The sequence below is a fragment of the Anomalospiza imberbis genome, chromosome Z (assembly GCF_031753505.1).
Source record: "Anomalospiza imberbis isolate Cuckoo-Finch-1a 21T00152 chromosome Z, ASM3175350v1, whole genome shotgun sequence".
In the NCBI taxonomy this organism is placed as follows: domain Eukaryota; kingdom Metazoa; phylum Chordata; class Aves; order Passeriformes; family Viduidae; genus Anomalospiza; species Anomalospiza imberbis.
This window is the reverse complement of record NC_089721.1, coordinates 45,835,656-45,858,963: the sequence shown is the minus strand read 5'-3', so window position 1 is coordinate 45,858,963 and position 23,308 is coordinate 45,835,656. Positions and strand designations below refer to the sequence as shown.

Sequence of the window (23,308 nt, the reverse complement as noted above, 5' to 3'; positions counted from 1 at the left end):
AAGCCTAGAATAAGCTTCTCCTACTAAGCAGATTTCAGGGTTTCTGTGTGGAAAGACTGAAAAGAACCAAATTTCTGAGGAAATCAAATAATTTTGGCATAATGGGCTTAGAATTGAAACTGGCAAATATTTGATTATATAAGAGCAATATTTCAAGGGTATACATTTTCTAATTTGTGATTGTTACTGGTATTTATGTTTTTATAGATTTCTAAAGCACAGTTTTTTGCTTTAGCAGTTTTCTAATATAATTTTGTGTTTTAATAACTTTAGATTAAGAAATCAATGATGTTTATTAAATTTACATCAGAGAAAATTAATTAAAACTAATAATGGGAGCACATGCTTCTTAGATTGTTAGTGTGCTCTGTGTCCTGAACACATGAAAATTGATGGGAATAAATATTATCTATTTTTGTGAAGACTACTGCTGGGCAGTTTATTTGTGCTATCAGTATTTTTAAGGTTGAAAAACAATGCTGAATGAGTTTCAAATTGTTGGTGCTAGTGAATGAGATTGAGCTTCATGCATTCAAATCTACTGGGCAGTTCTTCCCTGAGAAATTGTTGTAAGCTTTATTTGAAAGAAGTTTTCGGAGCTGGGTCTAAATCATAGCCTGTATTAAAATCTCTACTATCCATGAAATTTTGTTATTTAAGCTTGTTATCTTCAATATGTTTTTATTTTCTTTTGAATTCCATTAAAAAACAGTGCTTAAATCTACACATGTTTACATGAATATTTTAATTAGAATGTAAATATGATGACTGAAAATAAAGTATTGGAAAAGCTATGAAAACATATTCCTTTGGTTGTGTAACACTAAAGAAGAGTACCACTACAGAGGTCTGTGAGGATCTCATTCATTGGGCAGCAATGATTTACAGCAATTACTGAGAAAAATATTTATGGTCTATAAACCACTTTTGACATTGTTACACAGCTAACCTTGCTGTTCAGAATTGTGAAATATTAACAATGAGGGGATATTTAATAAGCATGGTTTTAAAAGTAGTCTCTAAGCTTAACAGAACTTTTATTTTAGAATGTTTCATTGAAAAATTTGAAAAATATGTTCTTGCATCACACTCCGAAGAAAGGGAAATTTAAAATTTGTTTCAGATACTTCGGGAGTGTTTTAGTCCCAGGTGTTTTGGAAAGCACTGTAACAGTAAAATTTATGTATGACTCTTGCTATTATTTGAGATAGGGTATCTGATGCAATTTAGCTGAATTTTATTTCTGAATAATACCAGCCTCTTCCAAGGTGTTCCTGGCATCAGGTCAATTTAGTTGTTCACTGAGAAAAACAAAAACATAGGTAGGCAATTGTAAAATAAAAAAAAATGCTGAAATTATTTGCCTATGTACTATTAGGCCTTGACCTTCTAAAAATATGATCACATATATAATTATTTTTACATGTGTAATCCTCTTGATCAGCTGTACTCATTTGTAGAAATTGTGCTTGCATTTTAGCTCTACAAGACTGGCTAATTACAGTTTAGCTAATATACATGTGTAACTGTATATAACATATATATATATATATATATATATATATATATATATATAAGCTGTTATATACACATGAATATAATAGTTCTCTTCCTCTCTAGAAATCAGAATACATAGTGTCTAAATGCTTTTCTCAATTTTATTCAGGAAAAAAATACTAAATTATAAATGTTTTTGCAAATTTCTGCAAGCTCTCACTTGCTTAAGTAATTTTCTCAGTGGATAATATCACTGGGAAATACCTTGTGTAAATAAACACTTCAAAGATCTAGCTTACTCTTTGTACGACAACTTGAGGCAGTTTTCAGATAGAATTTTCAAACTACAAATTCTGAAATATGAAAAAATGAAAAATATTTTAAAAATGCTTAATAGATTGGCTTATGAGTATTTCCTATAAAACTAAAGTTGTTGTAGTTTCTTGTACTGAAATAATTTGTAAATCCAAACCAAGATTGCAGTTAAGATAAGTATGCTGGTATTTACTGAAACAGGCATATTTGACAGACTAAATTTTTCTGGCGAAATTAAACAGCAGAGAAAATGCTTTGCATGTTTATTAGAGCTTTTTTGTTTGTGGATTTTTTTAATCAGGACAGAATTTTCTCTAGAATGTAACAGCAATATATATTTGTCCTATACCATGATATTTTTGTTTATCTAATATTTTATAAGCTCATTAATTAGAAAACAGTTATGACTCTCATTTTCTGATTGCAAAAGAAACTTCTCAGTCACTTATCCTTGACTGGTCCAATATGTTACTGCTCTGAATTGCTTCAAGCTTTACTTCATTAGGGATTTAACATTATCTTAATTCAGCCATCTGTTATGGGTTTGGCAGGCCAACAGATCTGTGGTACTGGTAAGAGCTTTAGAAATTTCCCACATTTTTAAAGGCTAGGAAAAGAGCTACCTTTATGAATAGATTTTGAAGAATTCTCAGCAAGACAATGGTGCAGAAGTGGGGTAAAAAATGCTTGTCATTCTCTGAAGCTCAGGGTCCCCTGTCTGCCTTTAGCTTTGCTGAAAGGCAATTAGCATTTAAACCAGCCAGTTTGGTTACATGCAATGAAGTATGTGGGTTTGTAATTTGCTGCTTTTGCCTTGGTGCTGTTGAGAACTAGCTTTGTGTAATCCTCTCAAAGCACCTTTCTTTCCAGCATAGTTATTGTTACTGGTCTGAAATAACTAATCAACAAAGAGGTTTCCTTGTCTGGGATTGCAGGGTGCCTTAGAAGAATGAAAAGAAATACCCAGTTAATAAGGGAATTATTCCAATTATTAAATAATGATTAATAAATTGTGACATAGGGTAAAAGGTTTAGAAAGCCAGGCACAGCAGAATACATGATAAAGGTAGTGTAAGAAGGCTTTGGATCCAAATAAATTTTGCTTAAGGAATTCTCTTCTCTGAGAAATAAATACTTTATTGTGTGTTTTATCTAAAGACAGATTGCCCAGATTTAAGAGATTAATCCACAGCATAGGTTAGAGTGAGGGCCCCATGCTAATCATCTTTATAAATTACACCAATGTGTTTTTACTTCTACAGAAAGAAGTCTTTGGGGCACTTTGTAACACACAGACTCTTTAATTAAGTCAACATAATTTGTTGCAATCTAATTAAAAGTGAATACATTTTACTATAGAAAATAAGCTTGTTTTATATGTGCCTTAAATTTTTGTATTAAATTATATGCTTTTTTGAACTCAAGAAAATCTTGCTGATTCAATTATTGTAATAATTAGGGAATACATTAAAAATTCTGTTTGGCTCATATATGTATATTAAATTGTAAGAACCCATTGTGGATAGCAACTATTCTGTCAGTGTACCTGAAACAATGCCATCTAATCCTTACCATGAGGTTTAATTTTACCATTATGTACCCTAACATTTTGGTGAGTTTTCTTGCAGTAAAATTATGTATAAAGCACTGCTTCTATTTTTAGTTTTAAGAGTGAAAAAAATAACCACTGTACTGCAGAAACCCATGATTTCTTTTTCTGATATATGCTATTCATTCAGGCCATGGAACTTCATTCACAGCAGATACTAGGTATTTCAAACTGTGATAGTTTTGTCCTCAGCTGCCAACATATGTTCTCAACATTTGTTATGTCGGAGTGTGGAGGACGTGCAAGAAACCTCCAAAGATACAAATAGAAATTATTGTGGAGTTTAAGATCTCTACTGAAGTATAATAAATGGCTGATTTGCAGTAAAGCCAGCAGACCATCATCTGGATTTCTGGTTCCATATGTGTTAAGAGTCTGATCCTGTGGCTTGCCCAATCATGCAGTTACTTCTACAAGTGTGAGCTGGGAGTGCTAGGCATCTTAGTGGGGGGCTTGCTTGCTTTTAATTTAGTTTGGTTGTTGGGTTTTGATTTGTTGGGTTTTTTAAATCCTCTTGCTTTTTGGTGCAAAAACCAGTCTGAGAGAAAGTATAAGTGCTTACAGTGTATAAGTTACAGTTACTTGGTGCAAAATACCTAGGTAAAAAGCTAGCTCTGGTTCTGGAATACCTGGTAGATTAATTTCTGTCTGTGAAAGATGTCTACTGTGTTCATTAGAACTATTTGGGTGGAAGATGTTTTCCAGTGTGGAGCTGAAAATGATATATTTACCTTTTACTTAAACTTTTACTGTATGTAGGAATGTTCAAAAACAATGTCTTGCTTTTCACAGTATGTAGTTAGACCTATATATGAATAGATTCTTGTCAATTGCGTGAGACAAATTGAAAATTATGCAGATGAAGTCAGTGTGGTTCAGCATTAAGCAAATTCAGATCTCTACTGGTGTATTTCTTAACATTTCTGCTAATTGTTAATTAGCAGATTTCAGCCAAAGTTTATTTACACCAGACTCTGATCTCTGTTCTAAATTTAATGTAACCTTAATAGCTCCAAGCTGTTGCACTGGAGGTAGTGTGGGTAAATTAATCCAGATCTTACAGCCAGTCAAAATTATTTCCTGGTTGTCTGTTTGACATGAAAATTATAAGGTAGCTGCAAATTTTTGTAGAAGATTTTTGTTTCCTGTGCTTGTTGCTGCAAGTACTGGATTCTAAACTGCATGAGAGTTTTGCCCTTTGTTCCCTGCTCAGAATTAGAGCAAGTGGTTACCTCAGAAAATCTCTAACATTACTGGGCATAAGAGATAGCATTTGGTTCTTCAGTGATGATTATATGTTTTAGAATATAAAAATTAAGAACACAGTTTAGATCCACACAAATTCTTCTGAGAAAATGAAAAGAAATTGCCAGAAACCTTGCAAGGGGTACTCTGGACTTCCTACAATTTTTAACTCTGAGTGACCTCTAATAACAGGGTGAGATGATTTGGATTTCTCCTTATGCCTCTGTCTTGGCCTCACCTTTGCTGCTTTATGTATTGGTTCCTGGCTGTGATGATAGTTGTACCTTCCTGACTAGTAAATATAAATATAGTGGCATTCAAGTTAAGCATACTTTCTTCCTTAGGATAAGATGTTTATTTGGAAGGGTGCATGCCTTTTCTAAGAGAGGGTGATCGAATGAACAAAAATTATCATATGAAGATGTTCGGGTTACATAAAATTTGCCATTCCCAGTAATACCTATGATAATAGATAACAAGATTAAAAAAAAAATACTGCAACTGTTAGAAAGAAAGTGGTTGGGGAAATAATTGACTGATATCAGTGTCATTAATTTCAAATGCAGTTAAATCTTTTTAGCACCTTATTTGCTGTGATACTGTTCGGTCAAGGCAGCAGTAATGACTAGGGAAGTAGGAAACTGAGACCAAAAACTTCAGGATAGTGAAAGCTGATCAAGGGATTTTTAGCACCTAGTAGCCTGGATTTGTGCATTGGTTAGCACTTTCCTATGTTAGTAATATGAAGGGGAATGTCAGCTGTCTGACATGCCTTTGTAGTAAAGAGAAAGATAGGAAAACTTGTAGAAGAATGGAACACTGAAGAATGTTTGTGGAAACTAAGACACACTCTGCAACTATTAGCATGGTGCAGGGTAGCGCACGAAGTCAGTATAATTCTAATTTTTTATTCACCTAGAAGCACATTGTAGGCAAAAAGGGGATATAGGTGGATATTGTTTCAAAATAGCACCTTTGGAAATCTCTCTTTTCCAATATGTATTAGAGTGAGAGACTTCCTTATTCCACATCTTAACAAAAAGCCCAAACCAAAGAAGGAAGAGCAACTAGCAGAGCAGGCTTGGGTAATGTCTGCTGTCCATATGCTGGGTTTTGTTGTGTCCTGTTTTTTCATATGTGTGAACTGTGGGAACATTGAGGCAAGGAAAAAACAAGTCTGAAATAAAATATTTCTCCTTTAGTTTGGAGCTTTGACAACATAAAAAGGAGAAGTTTAGTAAATCAAAGTTTTTTTAATCTCTGCTGCTTTCCCACCCAGGTTGTTCTCCAATACTGTTGTAAATGTCAAAAATGTTCTGAGAATGCCTAAAATAAAATGCTGTAAATATGTACAATTTCAATATGTTTCTATAACAGGTGCAGCAGTGGCAATGACCTTGCAGAACTTCTTGCTCTATGCTGTTCCTGTGTACTACAGAGAATTGCCACTTCAAATATGAAAGAGCACGTTTATCTGTCTCCCATTGTATTCAGCCAAAGATGGTGCTAACTTTGAATAGACTATTCACAGTCTATTCCACTGTGAATAGACTTCTCTCTGGAAACCACTGATACCTGTAATGCTGTACTCAATGCAAAGTACTGGGCATGCCAGATTTTAATGTTCGGCTTGGCTGGGTATTTGTAATCATGGGGAGTAGACAAGGACAGGCAGTGACAATTGGACTTATTCTTGCTCCTCTGTGTCTGTGGGCTTTAGAAATATACAGTGAGTTGTTAAATTATGGACAAGTGGTAAATCCAGTTGTAGCTTCTGGGTGGGAATGGTGCTTCTTCAGCTTGCTTCTTCTCCTGTGAACAACAGTGACAAACTCTGAGATAAAGAATACTTAATCCCTTGTTCCATCAGCTACTTTGTGAACTCTCTTTCTCTTGCCAATTCCCATTTGGCAAAATGTCCAGCATTTTATGCTTATTTCATTTCAGATTTTTAATCTGGTGCAGCCCTTTCATTTCCCTTCTTGATCTATCCTTGTTTCATTGGGCTATAGATTCCCTCATACTTCAAAGAAAACAGCCAGGAGCTCTTTTCATTCTTAAGGGTTTCATTTATTAAGCACAGAAACTGGTGTAAAAATCTGCTGAAAAGACCATTCATTCTTTATAAACCTTAAAGTCTTAATCTGAAATTTGTTCCAGAAACTGACTGGGAACAGCAAGCTAATCCTGGTGATTCACGAGTTTCATAAGCCTATCTTGACTTCAACTGGACAACAGATTGAAATGGTATTCCTTATATAAATTGTGATAGTATGTGTGGAATCAGCATATGATTTATTTGATTCTACACTGATATTCCATATTTTAGTGGAGAATACAAATTTCCTTCAAAAAGTGCAATAAAATGCATACTAAAATAAAGTGTTAATTAGGGATCATGACTCAGAATTCTGAGTTAGATTTCTTTACTTTTTAAAAACTATATAGTTGATGAATGGGATGTTTTTACTTTTAAAATGATTTAATACCATTAAAATGTCTAGATTATTATTTGAAAGGTATGGTTTGGTTTTCATGCCAGAAATTTTTATTAAAAATCACTTAGAAATATCATCTAGGCCTCAGTGAATAGCATTGTTTTAAACTACCACTGGTACTACAAATGATTATTTGAAATTACATAAGTCAGAACATGACAACAAAATAGTTAATCCATTGTACATACTGTAAAGATGTGTGATGCTCTATTGCTTGTTAGTTGTTATAAAATCATTACAGTGACTTTGGCTCATTAAACTAATTTAACTAAAATATGTCAACATCCTGGATGAAGAGAAATGAGCTGAGTAGTATTTAGCTGAAATAGAGGGGAGTACTTGATCACCAAATGCACGGTTTACCAAAATTTAGCAGTGAACAAGGACTAGAGTTTCAGTTTAGATTAAAAAACAAGTTGCAGATTACAGTCACCAGTGGTTTAATGAGGTGAGGGAAGTAAGAAAGGGTCCTCTTGTAATCCATGATCTTGCTAAGGTTTCTGCTGAACTTTATGCAATAGAGTTAATAAAAACCAAATGGTATTCCCATATAAACTAACATAGGAATTTAATGTACAAAGTGAGTTCATTTTTAATTAAGTAAAATACTGGGACCTATAACATGTCTTCAAACATCTGAATAAATTTGTTCTGCATTCTCTTAGTCTTGATGTATGGTATTTTTATTATATTACATCATATAAAATTAAAAAGAAATCACAATTTTAAAAGTGTTAAAAGTGTAGTTTATATAAATAGAGTAAAAACTACTTCTGGCAGGCTGTGCAAAGTAAATCTTAGTACAAATAACATAACCAGGAAGGATATACACCAGCTAAATAATTGATGGTATGATTGTGAAACTTCTCTTGTTCCACAGGAGTAATCCTATAGTTTTAGAATGCTCTCTAGTAGAAGTAATAGAATTCAAGTAATTCTAAACTTCGTAATCTTGCCCTCAAGGATCAGGTTTTCAGTATTATTTACTAGAAGCATGTACTGTGGGAAGGTATTGGCGAAGTCTCTGACAAGGTAACAGCTGAAGCTAAAAGGTCATCAAATTCTTCAGCTTAGTATGGATCATGCCTGCTTCTGCAGAGTGTAACTACCTGAGAGTTTATACAAGTTAGGCAACTCTTTTCTTTCCTGCTTGAAGGTTTTTTTTGTTTGTTTTTTCAAAACACCTCCACATAAAACTAGGGAAAAAACCCTTGAAACTGCTGATAATTTTAAATTTCAGGGGCCTTATGTATATATATATTATCTTTACTTCCCACCATAAGTTTTTGCTGCACTAGAATTACTGAACAGATAGATATGTGAGAATCAAGCATTGTTTCTATCAGTCTATTACTACTGAATTCCCAGTAAGAGCCATAGATATCTTGAAGGACTGTGTTCCTGGTAATAAAAGTTTAGAGTAGTGTGAAGCTATGCAGCAAAATCGTTACTATGTGACATTTTTTTCAGAAATAATCAGACATTGTTCGGGTAGTGGGCGTGAAAAGTGGGTGGTGAAAAGAATAGCTGTTTTCATAGAGAAAATAGTCCTGGCTTTTTTCACTTACTTTTTTTTTTTGTTTGGCTGTTCCCTCTGTGATGTTCAACAGATCTAGATGACTTTATTGTTACAAGTAATTAAAATCAACTAACTTTGTCAATCCACCAGTCTTTGCTTGTAGGTTCTCTGGAAAACATTGATAGTGTTCTTGACTGTACTTCCAATTTGTACATAGTTAATAAGCCATGTCTGTGGATCTTTTTGTTCTTTAGCTTGCCTGAAAGCAGTTTATTTCAAGTCCTCACAACATAAAATTTATCCTTGGCCAAACAGAATTTGTTGAAAGATCAATCAAAGACTTGAAGTCCTTCTGAAACTGCATTAGTTAAAGTGGTCTGAAGGCTATCTATTCTGTGTTCATTCTAGGATTAAAACGATCTGACAGCAAACAAATCTTTCAGAGTAAGTGCTGGACTCAGTTCTGACTCAAATTTGGCACACATTTTACAAATATGTGTTTTAATGTAATCATGACATTTTCTGTTTTAGTGATGATTTATGATTAAATATTCATAACTGCCACTTTTCAATAATGAGAGCAAACTACTTTGCAAACATGTCTGATCTTAAATGTTATTAATATGCAAATATTAATGTAATATGCTATGCACAGTTTATACAACTGCAATTGACCAGATTTGTCTGGTAATTGTAACACTTGGAAGGATAATTTTAAGCAAATTGACATTTTATTTAAATATTTAATTACACAAATACTGCTTGTACCTTTTGTACAGAAATTTTAGGAACTAATAAGGTAAAATAGTGAATACAGATTAAAAGAAGCTTGACAAGGGAGCTAATTCAGTTAAAAGTTTGATGTTGTAATACATTTTGATGTTTAGAGCATAACTTTGTTATCTTATTTTTTTCCAAAACCTCTAAGATCCTTATGATAGCAATCTGCCCTATCCAGCATCCACATTCTCCATTCTGGCCAGCACTATGCAATGTAAGCCTCTGCAGAACAATGCAACCATTTGAAATTTGTTGTGCCAGACTCTTTTAAAAGTTTTTTTTTTCACAGTATCAACACCTGATGACTGCACTGGGACTTAAAATTGTATTTTACTTCACAAAACTGGACTCTGATGTAAGAAAAATGGAGAAAGTAAAGAAAACCTTGATTTTAAGTTTGCATTTCCTAGCGGAAAATACTAGATGTTGTGCAGAAACAAATAAAAATCAAAGTCTGCCTGTATAAGGATTGCAATGGCCAAGTAGCACAGTTGCTCTCTGGGACAGGAACACATGAAATGATCATGGGATAAGACTCAAGTACATATTCAAATGTGTAAGGATATTTCATGGTGAATTAAGGTGACAGAAAATGATCAGTGAGATGACTGCAAGTGTCCAACCCTTTACCCTTCCTGTAATTTTTTTTGTGTTTTTAAAGACAATCTAGAGACCAAAGAAAGGGGAAATTGTACTGTCAACCTTGAAGCTAATTATTGTTGATTGAAAATTGAAACAGTTGTGGTAAAGTAAAAAAAAATTGTTTCTGAAAAGAAACTCCTTATTCCTCCACTGGAAGAAGTTGATAAGTACTGTCTAGAAAATCACTAAATGAAAATTATAAAAGTACAATTAGATACACATGATATTTACATTATATGACTTGATTGTAGTGGAGACCTCTGCATGTTTTTATTTCATTCTGACACTCACAATATGATCATGGTATGTGAAGAGTTGAAAGGGGTCAACTGGATTGGTAAGGTCAACCACAAATGCTTTGTGTATTTTAGATTTACAATTTATTTTTAATATCTTTTTTCTATAGGGATGCCCTCTGCTTCTTTATTAGTTTATTTGCTTTTAGCATTACTCATTCATTTCACATCTGGAGAAACAGAAGTGAAGTTCAGTGGACAAACAGAATTTGTAGTCAATGAAACAAGTACCACTGTTATACGTCTTGTAATTGAAAGGACAGGGACGCCTGCTAACATCACAGCAATTGTGTCGGTAAGAAACCATGGCAATTATATTCTCAGTAACTGTGGATAATTTTTTAAAGAACTTTTTGGGACTCAGAAACATGGAGAGTTGTGAGTGCGACTGATAAAAGAGACAAGTGTGAGCCACAAAAACCCCTTTGTTTCCTCTTCTCTGAACTTCTAATTTCACTCTTCTGAGAGGAAGAATGGTTTTTTCACAATGGTTCTTTCAAGCCTTTAGCCTCTAAGAAGGATGATTCAGGTGTGGCAGCTATGCTGGTTCAGTGGCTTCTCTCCATCTAGTCTTAGTGCCCAACTGTAAACTTAGTCTAGACCCTTTGCTGTTTTTACATGACTACCTTTGTAATCTCTCCTCTAATCACCTCACTTATAGTAGAATTAGGGGAATTTTCTTATGTTGACTGAGATGAAAGGAGGGAAGTTCTTGTTAGAAGACTTAATCTTGCCAGCTTTCACGATCAAATTGTTAATCAAGGTTGAATGTCTAGGCTCATTCCAGTACTTAGAATGGAAGGCAGGGGGCAGTTACATCCTAAGGTAAGTTTAATTCATGTAGAGTATTATGAGATATACAGATCTGTGCTTCCTGTACAGGCATAGCTTTTCCAACAAAAAACTTTTTCATATGGTACATTATGCAAAACATACCAAATTGCAGGGAAGGAAGTAATAAATAGTTTTGAAGAAAGTGTTCTGTTTATTTTCATGTTTCTTTTTTTTTCACCTGTTTACTCAGCATGAATAAAATGGGTTATTATCTATGTACCTTCTTTCCAGAAATTAACTGTATGACAGCAGGGGAAAGAATTATGTGCAGTGGGAGGACTTTTGTGCAGCAAAGAGGGTATGAAGTCTGTTCAAATGAGTCTAGAATTGTAACATGGAACATATTGAAGGAAGAATGAGGTGGTATTTGGTTGTGTGTTTATTGCAGATTGATGGAGAAAACACAGGAGACTTTTTTGACACATATGCAGCTGCATTTATACCCGATACAGAAACAAACCGAACAGTGTATATATCTGTCTGTGATGATGATCTTCCAGAAGCTGATGAGACATTCACATTTCACTTGACATTACTGGTAAGTCTCAATTTTTCAATGTATCTATTCTACAGGAAACAGTGGATAATCTAATATAGGTGAATGGTATTTCATAGATTACAGTGTAGTCTTACTGCTTGTAAATAGTAATAGGTAAGAGCTGATATCTTGAATTCAAGCAGGATGATGCTTCTTGCCCTTCAGAAAGTTTGCATTTCTGTGGATGTCTCTGTGTCATGTTGCTGTACCTGACACTTGAGCAGGCATTGCATTCAGCTGTGGACATTTGAAGGTGTACTAGAGCCCAGAAGAGTTAAATTGTGAAGACTCAGCATTTCCTGTTTTCCTGCCTAGAATGTATGTGGAGGAGAGGATGGAAGTAGCAGAAAAAGAGGATGACTTTGAGTCCTCCAGCAGCAGAGGTTAAATGTGACTTATCTAAACCCAAACAATTTTATAAATATTTACCAATAAATTTCTTCACATTGTTCTTTCTCACAGGAGTTATGCTACAAGAGAGGGGTTCACGTTCATATATTTTTAGCTAACAGTTCATGACTAAGTAAGATGTAAATTCAGTAAAAATAAATTTTCTATTTCATTGCCAATATTACACATCTATGGGGATGTTTACAGTGAATTTAAAAATGCATATTTTCCCTTCCTTCTTCTTTGATTTGTAAAATTGTCAATTTTACAATGCTGTAAGAGCGTGCTTATTTTAGTTGCTATCCCAGTAAATCCTTTAGCTGGTATCCCACTGTAGTAGCTTCAGACTTTCAGTTTTATACAATGCTGGAATAAAAACAACAACTTTGCAATTCCTGGCAGTATTCGATGCTTCATGTATGGTTTCCTATTAATATGCATTTATTAATTGTTTAACTATTGTTAATCATATGCAAAGTTTGTTTCAAACACTTTATTGTTGACTGTTTACAGTGTATTTCCACAGTAATTAGGAATGATCTTAGTGCATTCTATTGCTTTCAAAAATTTTCATGGTGACATATAATAAAAAGACATACTTTTTTGTAAGCTAATATTAACTCTTAAGAGACAGCAAAATCAAAATGCCTTTTTTTTTTTCTGTTACCATACTTAATATTTTATTTTGGTTTTAATTTTAGAAACCATCTGCAAGGATAAAGCTTGGTGCTCCCAAATCTGCCACTGTAACAATCTTATCAAATGACAATGCCTTTGGAATAATTTCTTTTAACATGGTATGACTTTTTTTGTGGTATATTTTATAGAACATTTTAGTAAACATAAAGATGAAATAGTCAAAGATGCTGATTAGTTATTCACCCAAATCCCTTGAAAACAGATTCTGAGTTACATCTCCAAAAACATCTCTGGAGATAATTCATACATATGTATGCAATTCATACATATATACAGCTTTAATATTTCTGTATGCTTTTAGGTGTTGAAATGTTGCCCAAGATCCTCAAACTTGGATGAATCTATATTGCTTATCTAAATATAAAGTCTTTAGAAATTTTTCAGTCCCACTGCCTCTCAATATACTATGGAAGAAATGAGGAAGTAATACCATAGGAAAGTTAAAGAGGTGGCTTGGAAATTTTAAGAATATATACCTTTTTCGCATCTTAAGTGAGCAATTTTATATTTAACTCTAAAGCTGTAAGGGCAGTATCATGATCTATGCATAATATAATACCTTCTAGGGGTAAGAGTGGTGTGACTCTAGTGGTATGGAGGATATTTGCAATAATACTAAGTTTGTGTTACCAGAAATAGAGAAACTCTGCTTTGTTGCTGGCATTGTGGCAATAAACTGTTTAGAAGACTTCCCTGAAAAAAATCCAATATGAAAAAAATTTAATACCATACTATTAAACCATGCTGCTCCCTGAACTGTTGTCTTTGAAATCTCTCAGCTTTAACAGTTTAATAGACGGAGCCCATTGTCTAGTTATCTAACAAATGAGATTTTAATGAAGAAAACCTATTTTTAATAGAGTTAGGAACTCCTGTAAATATGACCAGTGCTCATATGCCAGTGCTTAGTGTATTTTAACTATGCTCATTTACAAAAAAAAAAAAACAAAACAAAAAAAACCCCAAAAAAAAACCCCAAAAAACCCCACCAAAAACAACTACAAAAACAACAACAACAAAAAAAAACCCAAACAAACAAACAAAAAAAAACCCAAAAAACCCACTCTACATACATTATGATAATTTTTTTATCTCAAACCTTTCAAGCTTTCAATCAGCTGAACTAATTGGTTGCTAGGAAATGTATGCCATCAGCAGACTGGTTTCCAGATTGGATTAACTTGTCTGTTGGAGTTTAGTATTCCTATGGTAACAATTCCGTCTGCTGTGATATTTGATCTGTGCCTGATTGCCTGTCCCTTTTTTTTCCTCATTAGTCTGCCTTAATCACAGTGAATGAGCCTAGGGGCAGAAATGACTTTGTGCCTCTCACTCTAATCAGGGAAAGAGGAACCTATGGGACAGTTGTTGTAAGTTTTGAGGTGAGTTTATCAAAAAAGCTTCATACATTTGACTATTACATGAAGGTGTGAGGCCATAATCAAAGTATCAAAGTGCTTATTAAAGTGAAAGGATTAAATAGCTATGTCTACATTTGTTAATTCTGTTTCATAAAATGGGAAGATACTACCTTTCAACTGGAAAATACTGCAATTATCTAACTTCTTAATTTAGGAAAAATTAATATATTTAAAAAAAATGAGTATTCTCTGTCTTTTCGGAAGATATTTGAAGCAGCTTTTATTGGTATTATTAACAAACAATGCCTATTGAGCGTGCAAGAAATGTCCTGTATATTTCTCCAAAGTTTATAAACACCTGACTCTTTTGAAGGTGATTTTGCCACCTTCAAAAATGTAAATGTAGAGCTAAATATTTAGTGAATTTCTGTATCTATAAGATTGCAGTTTGAATTCCCAGACATTTCAACCTTTCAGAATTATTACTTGAATATTTAGGCCGTTACTCACATACGTCATGTGAATGGGATACACTTATTGCCTCTATTGTGAGAGGGGGATTGTTTTTTTCCTTGTCTGGTTCTGTTTCTGTTGCATTATTTAAAACTGTAGGTAATTCTTTTTAATATAAAAATTCTTTTTCAGTTGTCAGCAAAGATTTAATCTAGATGGGCCAAAATCTCAAAAGATTTGTAGTGGACGTTCTTGCACGCTAAATACAGCATGTATAAACAATGTTTAGTGATTCTTTATGTTATTTATTGAAGATGTGTTTGTTTTAAGTCCAATAAATTTTGCTATCTAATTTATCAGGTTAATCTCAAAATGTAGTTTATATGCATGTGTTGAAAAAGATTTACAAGATTTTCTAAAACAAAACCCTTTTATATTGCCTCTACGGGTTTTACTAATTTTTTAGGTTTTAGTATTAAGTGTAATTTCCTTAGTATCACGTCAAGATAGAAATGTCACAAAATGAGCAATTGCTTTTATCTTGTCTTTGAACTGATTAGGAAATGCTAGTTAAATTAAAAGAGAAGGACTATCCTTTTTATTATTTTAAAGAGTCAGTTATGCATCAGTAGAGACCAAAGAGTTCTGAAAAGGCCTGCATGGAAGTAGTTTTCTTCCTCTTTCTCTGGCAATACATAATTTCTTCAGAATGCCTACTGTGATTTACTCCATCTTCCAAAAAATAGTAGATTTTCACAACTGAATGTGTGTGCATATTACCCAGATTGAATAAATAGCAATTTCTTATGCATTTCACACAGTATATATTGGCTATTGTACTGGATTTTTATGCATTTTCTATATATTTCTTATCATAAAAAACAATTATTTGCAGATAGAAGATGGACCAAACTCAGCTGAAGAAGACTTGAGTCCAGCCTGGGGAAATATTACATTTACCCCTGGGAGATCAGTGTTGATTTATAATTTAACAGTGCTTGATGATCAGGTAAAAACAAACTGACATTTTTGGTTTGGATGTATAGATTGACTGCTGTTCTGGGGGGACTGTGTATATTATGTTATTAAAATGCTTGGTTTAAACAGGGCTACAAGTCATTCTGCTTCATAAATTGATGTTCAGTTTTGTCTCTGTGGGCTCTCATTTTATCTTTTTAATATATTCTTTGCCTCTGTATTTCTCATCAATTAATATTTTTAGTTTCTGAACATACCCCGACTCTCTTACTAGGTCTGTTAGGTGTTGTACAGTAAAAGTACAAATAATCAAGAAAACTTTATATTTTTATTCAGATCATAGAGTGAGGTTCTTGTATTGTGAAGGATGATGTTCTTTAACTACATACAGGTTAATTTTTTAGACTGATATTTCTATATTTAACTTTTCAGTGTGAAAGTGATACTGAACATCTTGATAAGGAAATTCACTAAAAAATATGTAGGGGAAAGAAAAGTATGTGTCAAAAGTGGGAAGCTTTTAAGCAATTATTTGCGCATTTCTGTTAATTATGGAAAATAGCATCCCAAGTCTATACTGATACTACTATTTTAGAGACTGTGCAAAACTGCTGTGTAGAAATATCTCTTTCAGATTAGATGTATTTTTTCTGTAACTTATATATGAAAATAATTCATTCAGTTTGTGGGGAGATGTGATTTATTTTTTCCTCTGAGAGGTATTTCTAATGGTCTTACACTCAAAGTTTGATCTGTATAGCTGCGGTGGTTCACTCGCTGGATGTCTTCCATGGCTGTACACAAAAGGTTAATTTTGTGTCAAAATCCTTCACTGATGATTATGATGGAATGCACAAGCATTCAGTGTTACTCTCAGAACTTAATTTGAGCTATTAAGATCTGAAGTTAACAAAAAACTCTGTAACACATATTGTTCTGAATTGCAAAGCCTTTTTCCTACAAAAATTAGGTGACTGCAGCTCTGATCTCTACAGTAATATATTTATAGTAATTTTATTGTGTACATTTCCTTTTTTAGTGAGGAAAAATGGAAGATTTTTAACAGAAAATGAAAGAGGCAAATCAACACTGAAAATCTTTTATATTATTGTCTTTGAAGTCTGACTGGGTTTTTCATTGGTCAATAATGATGCCATTAAGAAATCCAAATTGTCCTGTATCGTCTCTATATGAGATGTTAAGATAAAAACTGCAGCTAAAATTGTGGATATATTTTGACTCTCTTAAATGTATATTTTTAGATTTTGCCAGATGGAATATTTGTTAGTCAACTAAGTGAAATATAAGTGAGCATTTTTTTTTAATGAGGTAGATCAACTGTGTTGTACTTCAGTATAGGAAGCTGGTGGCTGAGATCTTCCAGATCTCCCACTGGCAACAAACCCTTGTATCAGTCAATGGTATTATGCATGTTTCAGAGCCACAAGCCAAAGGAACTGAATTGGCATAAGCTATCATGCCCACTCTTCTAGCCCTAGAAAAGGATTTGAGGGTGGCCAGTAAATAAATGAATGTGAAAGAGAAAGAAATACTGGACAGTAGGGTTTTCAGAAGTTGTACTTTTGTCCTGGAGTTCCTTTCAGATGCAAATACTACTGATTTCCAGTAGTCCACAGTAAGGATGAAATGCAAAGACCACAAATAATTTTTAAATATTTACTTTTTATCTATATATATTAGTAACAATATTTTTTTCAGTTCCACAGGGGTAGCTAATCAAGATTTGGGGAATAATATATAGAATCATAGAGTTGAAAGGAACCCATTAAGATCATCAAGTCCAACTCCTGGCTCTGCACAGGATACCCAGGAATCACATCACACCATTTTTGTCCATATATGTATATTTATATAGTAATTTAAAGCAGAAATCTCATCCTTAATTCTGTAATTTGTGGTTTATAAGCTATTCTTTATTGTCTCCTGCATCAGATATTGGAAAAGAAATAGCTAGAACTAAAATTGTAGTTTTAAACACTTATTTTGTAGAAATACAAAAAATCTAAATTATTGGTAAGAACAAGAAAACACTCAGATCTGTGATGGAAATTTTGTCTGGGTTTGTGGTGATTCCAAATGTATAAGGATGGATGGGCCAAGGTAGGTTCTATAACAACAGAATTTGCTGTTGTATTGTCTCAGGCACATATAGAGATAGATCAGAATCAAAATCAGAAAAAAGAAAATTTAAATATAAGTAATAGAGAGGAACGCTTGTTTCCAAGTAGAGGTGGCTTTCAAAAATGACAGTTGGTATCCTCATACTCTCAAGCTGTAAAGATTAAGATTTTTCTGATTCTTGAGTAATTTTTATTTGTATTTTGTTTGACTTTCTACTCTGTTTCAGAAGTATGTTTAGGTAAAATAGAGACCATAAATTATGAAAAGGGATTTTTCGTAAAAGCTAAAAGCAAGACTGTTCTCCTGTTTGTTTTAATATGAAATGAGCTTTCAAGATGGTATAATTTCACTCTTCTGCAAAATGCATAAACCATGTGTCTCAATATAAGTGTTCTGCATATATTTGAAATGGGACTTACACACAGTTGCTAATACTATTTTTCCAGGTACCTGAAAATGATGAAATCTTTGTTGTTTGTCTGAAGAGTGTGGAGGGAGGGGCTGAAATCAACGACACGAAAAATTCTGTGTGGATTAATATTAGGAAAAATGACAGTCCTGTGCGTTTTGTTCAGAATGCTTATATGGTGCCTGAGGAAGATGAAGTGATAACAATCCAAGTGCTTCGTGGTAAGGATGTCACTGGAAAATTAATTGGACCTGATGAAGATGAAGTCTCTGTCAGTTACGCCATCATAACTGGGGATTCAACTGCACATGCACAGCTTAATGTAGACTTCCTAGATCTACAGCCAAATACAACTCTTGTTTTCCCACCTCTAATTCACAAAACATATTTGAAATTTAAGATCCTTGATGATGCCATACCAGAAATTGCTGAGACCTTTCAGATTATGCTTCTTAAAGACACTTTGCAGGGAGATGCTGTTTTGATTTATCCATCTGTTGTTCATGTCACTATCCAGCCGAATGATAAACCCTATGGAGTGCTGTCAATCCACAGTGTTATGTTCGCTCACACTGTTATCATTGATGAAGACCAAATTTCAAGGTACTACAGATCTCAAAATCTAGTATCTAGTCAGTTTAAGAGATTTGTTTGTAACTGTTAAGGCTACTTAGGATATTATTAAAATAATTATAAAATCACTACTAAAATATAATGTAGTAATCACTCAGTGTGTTGTTATTATTAGCTATATTTACAAAGATTTCAAGGAAGTGGGAATATAGAATTATACAGAAAGTATTTTAACATCTATAAACTGTATGTAAATAAGCCATAAGTATTCAATCACATTATCACAATAGTGAAAATTCCTTAATCTAAATATAGGATCAGTGAAGTTGTGATATTGCTACACACAGGTTCAGTGGGAAATACATTTCTGTCTTCCACCCTCTGTGTATATTTGTTTTTATTATCTATAATGCCAGTCTCTGATTAAGGGAAAAAAAAAAGTTCAGTGTCTCCCATGACATAGTTACCTTAAACTCAAAAACAATTTAAATATTTGAAATTTTACATAGAGATTAAAATCAAAGTTCTGTTCAAATTTTATAGGCAGACTGATACACAATATTTATTATTTTTTCTCAATAAAAAATGTCCACCACTAATTAGTGGTGGTTCATCCCCAAAGAAAAAAATAATGCCTCCAAATAACATACTATGAGAAATTTTGCAAGAATATTTTATGGTATGTAGGGCCCAACACTGGTGTATTCATCTTTCTTTCTTTATACACAGTAAAGAAATAAATCCTGGTTTCTAAAGGTTTGTAAGTCATGATTTCCAGATTTTTTTGTAGTCATTCACTTGTCAGATACAGGCAACATGACATTTCCAGTATCATAAATATCAGTAACTGAATATATTTTTAGTACAGAGGCAAACAGTTAATTCAAGACCATTATTTCAATGCTCATGCCTCATAACTGCTTATTATGTAGAATAGGCAAAACATTTTCTTAAATTTGATTTGTATTTCTCAAGACAAATGTAAAACATGCCAAGAGTCCACTCAGTTCTGAGTATCTTTCTTGCTGTAAACAAAGTGAGATCTAACACGTATCTTCCGAGATTTTGCAGAGTTCATGAGTAAATGCTCAAGTTTTATATATGTGTTACGATTTCACAAACTGTAAGCCTTGAGTCAAATGTCAGTTGCAAGCAGTTAACATTTACACCACGTAGGTTAGTGTAAATATTTTAGGGAATTGGTAACCCTGCATGCCAATATTAATTATGGTTTGTGGGTTTTTGTTTTTTGTTTGAAACTGTAGGTTTGAAGGGATCACAATTGTAAGAAATGGTGGGACACATGGAAATGTTTCTGTCTCTTGGGTTATAATCCGAAATAGCAGTGACCCTTCACCTGTGACTGCAGACCTACTTCCAGAGGCGGGAAAGATAAGTTTTGATCAAGGAGAGATGCTGGTGACACTTCATCTGAACATTATTGATGATGATATACCAGAAGAGGCAGAGCCTTATCTTCTGAAACTCCTAGCTCATACAATACAGGGAGGTGCAGAAGTCAGTGAGCCATCTGAGGTAAGTTTACTTTAGAATTCTTTTGGAGAAGGTACTTTTGGAGAAGGTATTTAGAATAATAAAGACTTTACCCATTTTAGTAACATTGATTGATTGATGGATTATCTGAACAGGTTAAAGAGTTTGGCCTTGGATAAAAATCAAGCAAACTAATCCTTAATATAATCTTAGTGTATGGAGCCATATCTAAAGTATTTAGATATGTAATATCATATTACAATGTATAATATGTGTACAATGCTAGGCTCTTTTACTGTGGTAGAATTCAGTTCAGATTATTCCCAGTGTGCAATAATAGCATTGAATAAATGCTATCTTGAGTGACTGCTTTCCAACAGAAGACAGGAAAACTATTTTCACTTGTTCATTTGCTGTTTCAATGATTACTGAAATGTTTTACAGAATAACAACTTCAAGGGGAAGGTTTGGTGATTAAGGCTGTAACCTCTGAACAATTAAATAAAGGGTGGCTGGAATTGCTGACAATTCTGTGACTCAAGTATCTGCTTTGTCTTTCTCGAAAATGGCTGGAATGAGCTTGGTGATTAAAATGAAATCCTTTACAATCTAAAACATTTTCAAAATATTCACTTTGGCTGCTGAACCAAAAAAATCAGAGCTCATTCTGGCATGTGTGATGATGCACAGTGGGACAGTTGCCACTGTCAGTGCAATGCTTCTTGTGTATAAAGAATACTTTGAGGTTGTCAATCTGATTTCTTTCCTGATGACAGTTCACTAAGGAGAAAAATGTGTGGTGACAGTCAGGAGATGATTTTGTGAAAGCATGAAACTATGATATAGAGTAATGCAGCATGCTGTTTTCTGCTTTGCAGCTTCTGTTTTACATTCAGGACAGTGATGATGTTTATGGCCTAATAAAATTCCATCCTTTGGAGAATCAGAAGATTGAAAGTAATCCAATGGGACGTTTTTTATCCTTGAGTTTTTCAAGGGAAGGAGGAACAGCTGGAGATGTGCAGTTGGTTTATACTACACTGTATATTCCAGCTGGAGCTCTGGATCCTGAGAGAGCGAAAGATGGCATTCTAAATATGTCTAGAAGAAGTACTCTCATCTTTCCAGAAGGAAAAGCACAAGCTACTACAACTATACCAATACGAAATGATGCATTTCTTCAAAATGGAGCTCATTTTGTCATACAGGTATCTCAGCTGTTCTTGGGGTGGGTTTTTAGCCCTTGTAGTATAAAGAGCAGTATATAAAATAGTAGTGGGTCCTTCTGTTTTAACTTAAAATTATTCAGCCTGATTAAAAAAAAAAATAAAAACAGTTCTGTAGCTGAGGAAACTGTTTTATTTAGATACTGCTTCCACAGATATGCTATAAAGAGCTTTATTCCTAATCATTAAATACTAATTACACTATTTAAAAAACATACACTGTTGTAATAGGATTCAGTTACCAATCATGAAATTTAACAAAATTATATCAGTGTTGCAGAAGTTAGTTACCTTTTTATGTATGTTATTCTGTCTACACTTTGCCTTTCGATTTAATCAAATTAATGCTCCTAAAGTACAGAAGTATGACAGATTTTAGAAATTGAAAGAAAGGAAATACAGATTAAAATAGTCATACATGTTTAGTTTATGTGCACCTTGGACCAGGGAATTGAAAATTTCTTCTAGTTTTCCCTGTTTTTGGCCTTTTGGATTTTTTGGTCCTCTGTTTTCGTTTGTGGTTTGTTTTTTTGTTTGGTTGATTTTTTTTTTCTTTAGCTGAATTTGTAAGAAGGGAGATTGTGTCATTGCTTGTAAGACTGGCTGGAAAAATACACTAAAATTATGCTTTTGAAAGAAAATGGGTTTTCCATAAAAATGTTTAAAGAAAGATTTCTTTTATTTTCCAATTTTTTTTTTTCCCTTCATTTTTCTTCTGGGAAAAACCAGATTTGCATACATGTTAGCAAGTTACTGTTCAGATATGCTGCTGTGGGAGATTTTGGGCATTGTAATCAGTAATTTTTATACCTATATTCTCATCTGCAGTTCAGACTACTGCATAATCTCTACTTCCTCTGATTAACTATTGCCACTGTCTGAGATCATGAGCCTGGGTAGCATTCCTGATACACAGACAAAGGGGTGACTTGGCACAACCAAAGCACAAATTTCAAATTAATTTCTTAGTTCTTTTCAGTCTTTTCATTTTAAGTCAGGTGTCTTCAAAATTATCAAATAGAGATGTTGATGTGAAATCATAGATGTAAAATTTGGTCTTCTTTAATTTCTAGTCTACCAGAGATGTTTTAATTACCTGAAAAGATTTTTCCCTCTACCTTCTTCCCCCTACATTCTATTAAAAAAAAAAAAAAAAAAGAAGAGAGGGAAAAAAATATTGCTGGAACCATATTATCATTTTAGTTGCACACGCTCTTTCTATGTTCTCAGCTAGGCAGGGAATATGTTTCTGAAATATTAGAATACGTTAATGTGTTTTACCATCTTCATGTGTTCTGAAAGATCGACAGAAGAATTGAAATACCTAATTCCAAGCTCCTTTCAGGTGATAGATTACAAATAACATTGCAGTGTGGACTGTGGACAAGATGTGTGACAAGTACTTCAATATGCAGACATTTGGCCTGGCTTTTCAAACTGCAGATTCCAGGGAGACGGGGTGTATATTCTGTACTTTCTCCATGAACTATAAAAATCTTTTGAGTACACAAAATCAGACGTAACTTCTAACACAAATAATTTCTATAAAAATGGAATACCCCTATTTATCACTATGACAATCCTTCTACATCGTGAATAAATTATAGTCTCAGAAAACATGTTTAGAATGGAATTACAAAGTTTGTACTAGGCCCAGTAAAGGATCAACTCAGGAATAAGGGAAGGAGGGATGGAGGAAGAAACAAAACGTAAACACAATAAGAGAACAGATAGAGGAAGTGGAAATGTAAGATTAACCTTTTTCAGTGACATCTTCAATTAAATGACCTATTGTTTGATGTGCAGACCA

General features: G+C 33.5%; 1 protein-coding gene and 1 long non-coding RNA gene across 6 annotated transcripts in view; one reads left to right on the top strand and one right to left on the bottom strand.

Annotated features, from left to right (window-relative positions):
- Positions 1–23,308, top strand: part of ADGRV1 (adhesion G protein-coupled receptor V1) — a 305,664-nt gene that overhangs the window by 14,883 nt on the left and 267,473 nt on the right. For 3 of the 5 annotated variants that reach the window (XM_068175720.1, XM_068175721.1, XM_068175718.1), the window contains 8 exons: positions 10,512–10,696; positions 11,624–11,773; positions 12,865–12,960; positions 14,140–14,244; positions 15,572–15,685; positions 18,243–18,808; positions 20,044–20,314; positions 21,151–21,480. In XM_068175720.1, coding sequence (XP_068031821.1) covers positions 10,514–10,696; positions 11,624–11,773; positions 12,865–12,960; positions 14,140–14,244; positions 15,572–15,685; positions 18,243–18,808; positions 20,044–20,314; positions 21,151–21,480 — 1,815 coding nt within the window. In that variant the 5' untranslated portion in view covers positions 10,512–10,513. Of the gene's footprint in view, positions 1–10,511; positions 10,697–11,164; positions 11,227–11,623; positions 11,774–12,864; positions 12,961–14,139; positions 14,245–15,571; positions 15,686–18,242; positions 18,809–20,043; positions 20,315–21,150; positions 21,481–23,308 lie in introns of those variants that run through there. The other 2 variants (XM_068175722.1, XM_068175723.1) reach the window with 2 other exon arrangements.
- Positions 1–23,308, bottom strand: part of LOC137464407 (uncharacterized) — a 234,906-nt gene that overhangs the window by 109,931 nt on the left and 101,667 nt on the right. The window lies entirely within an intron of this gene.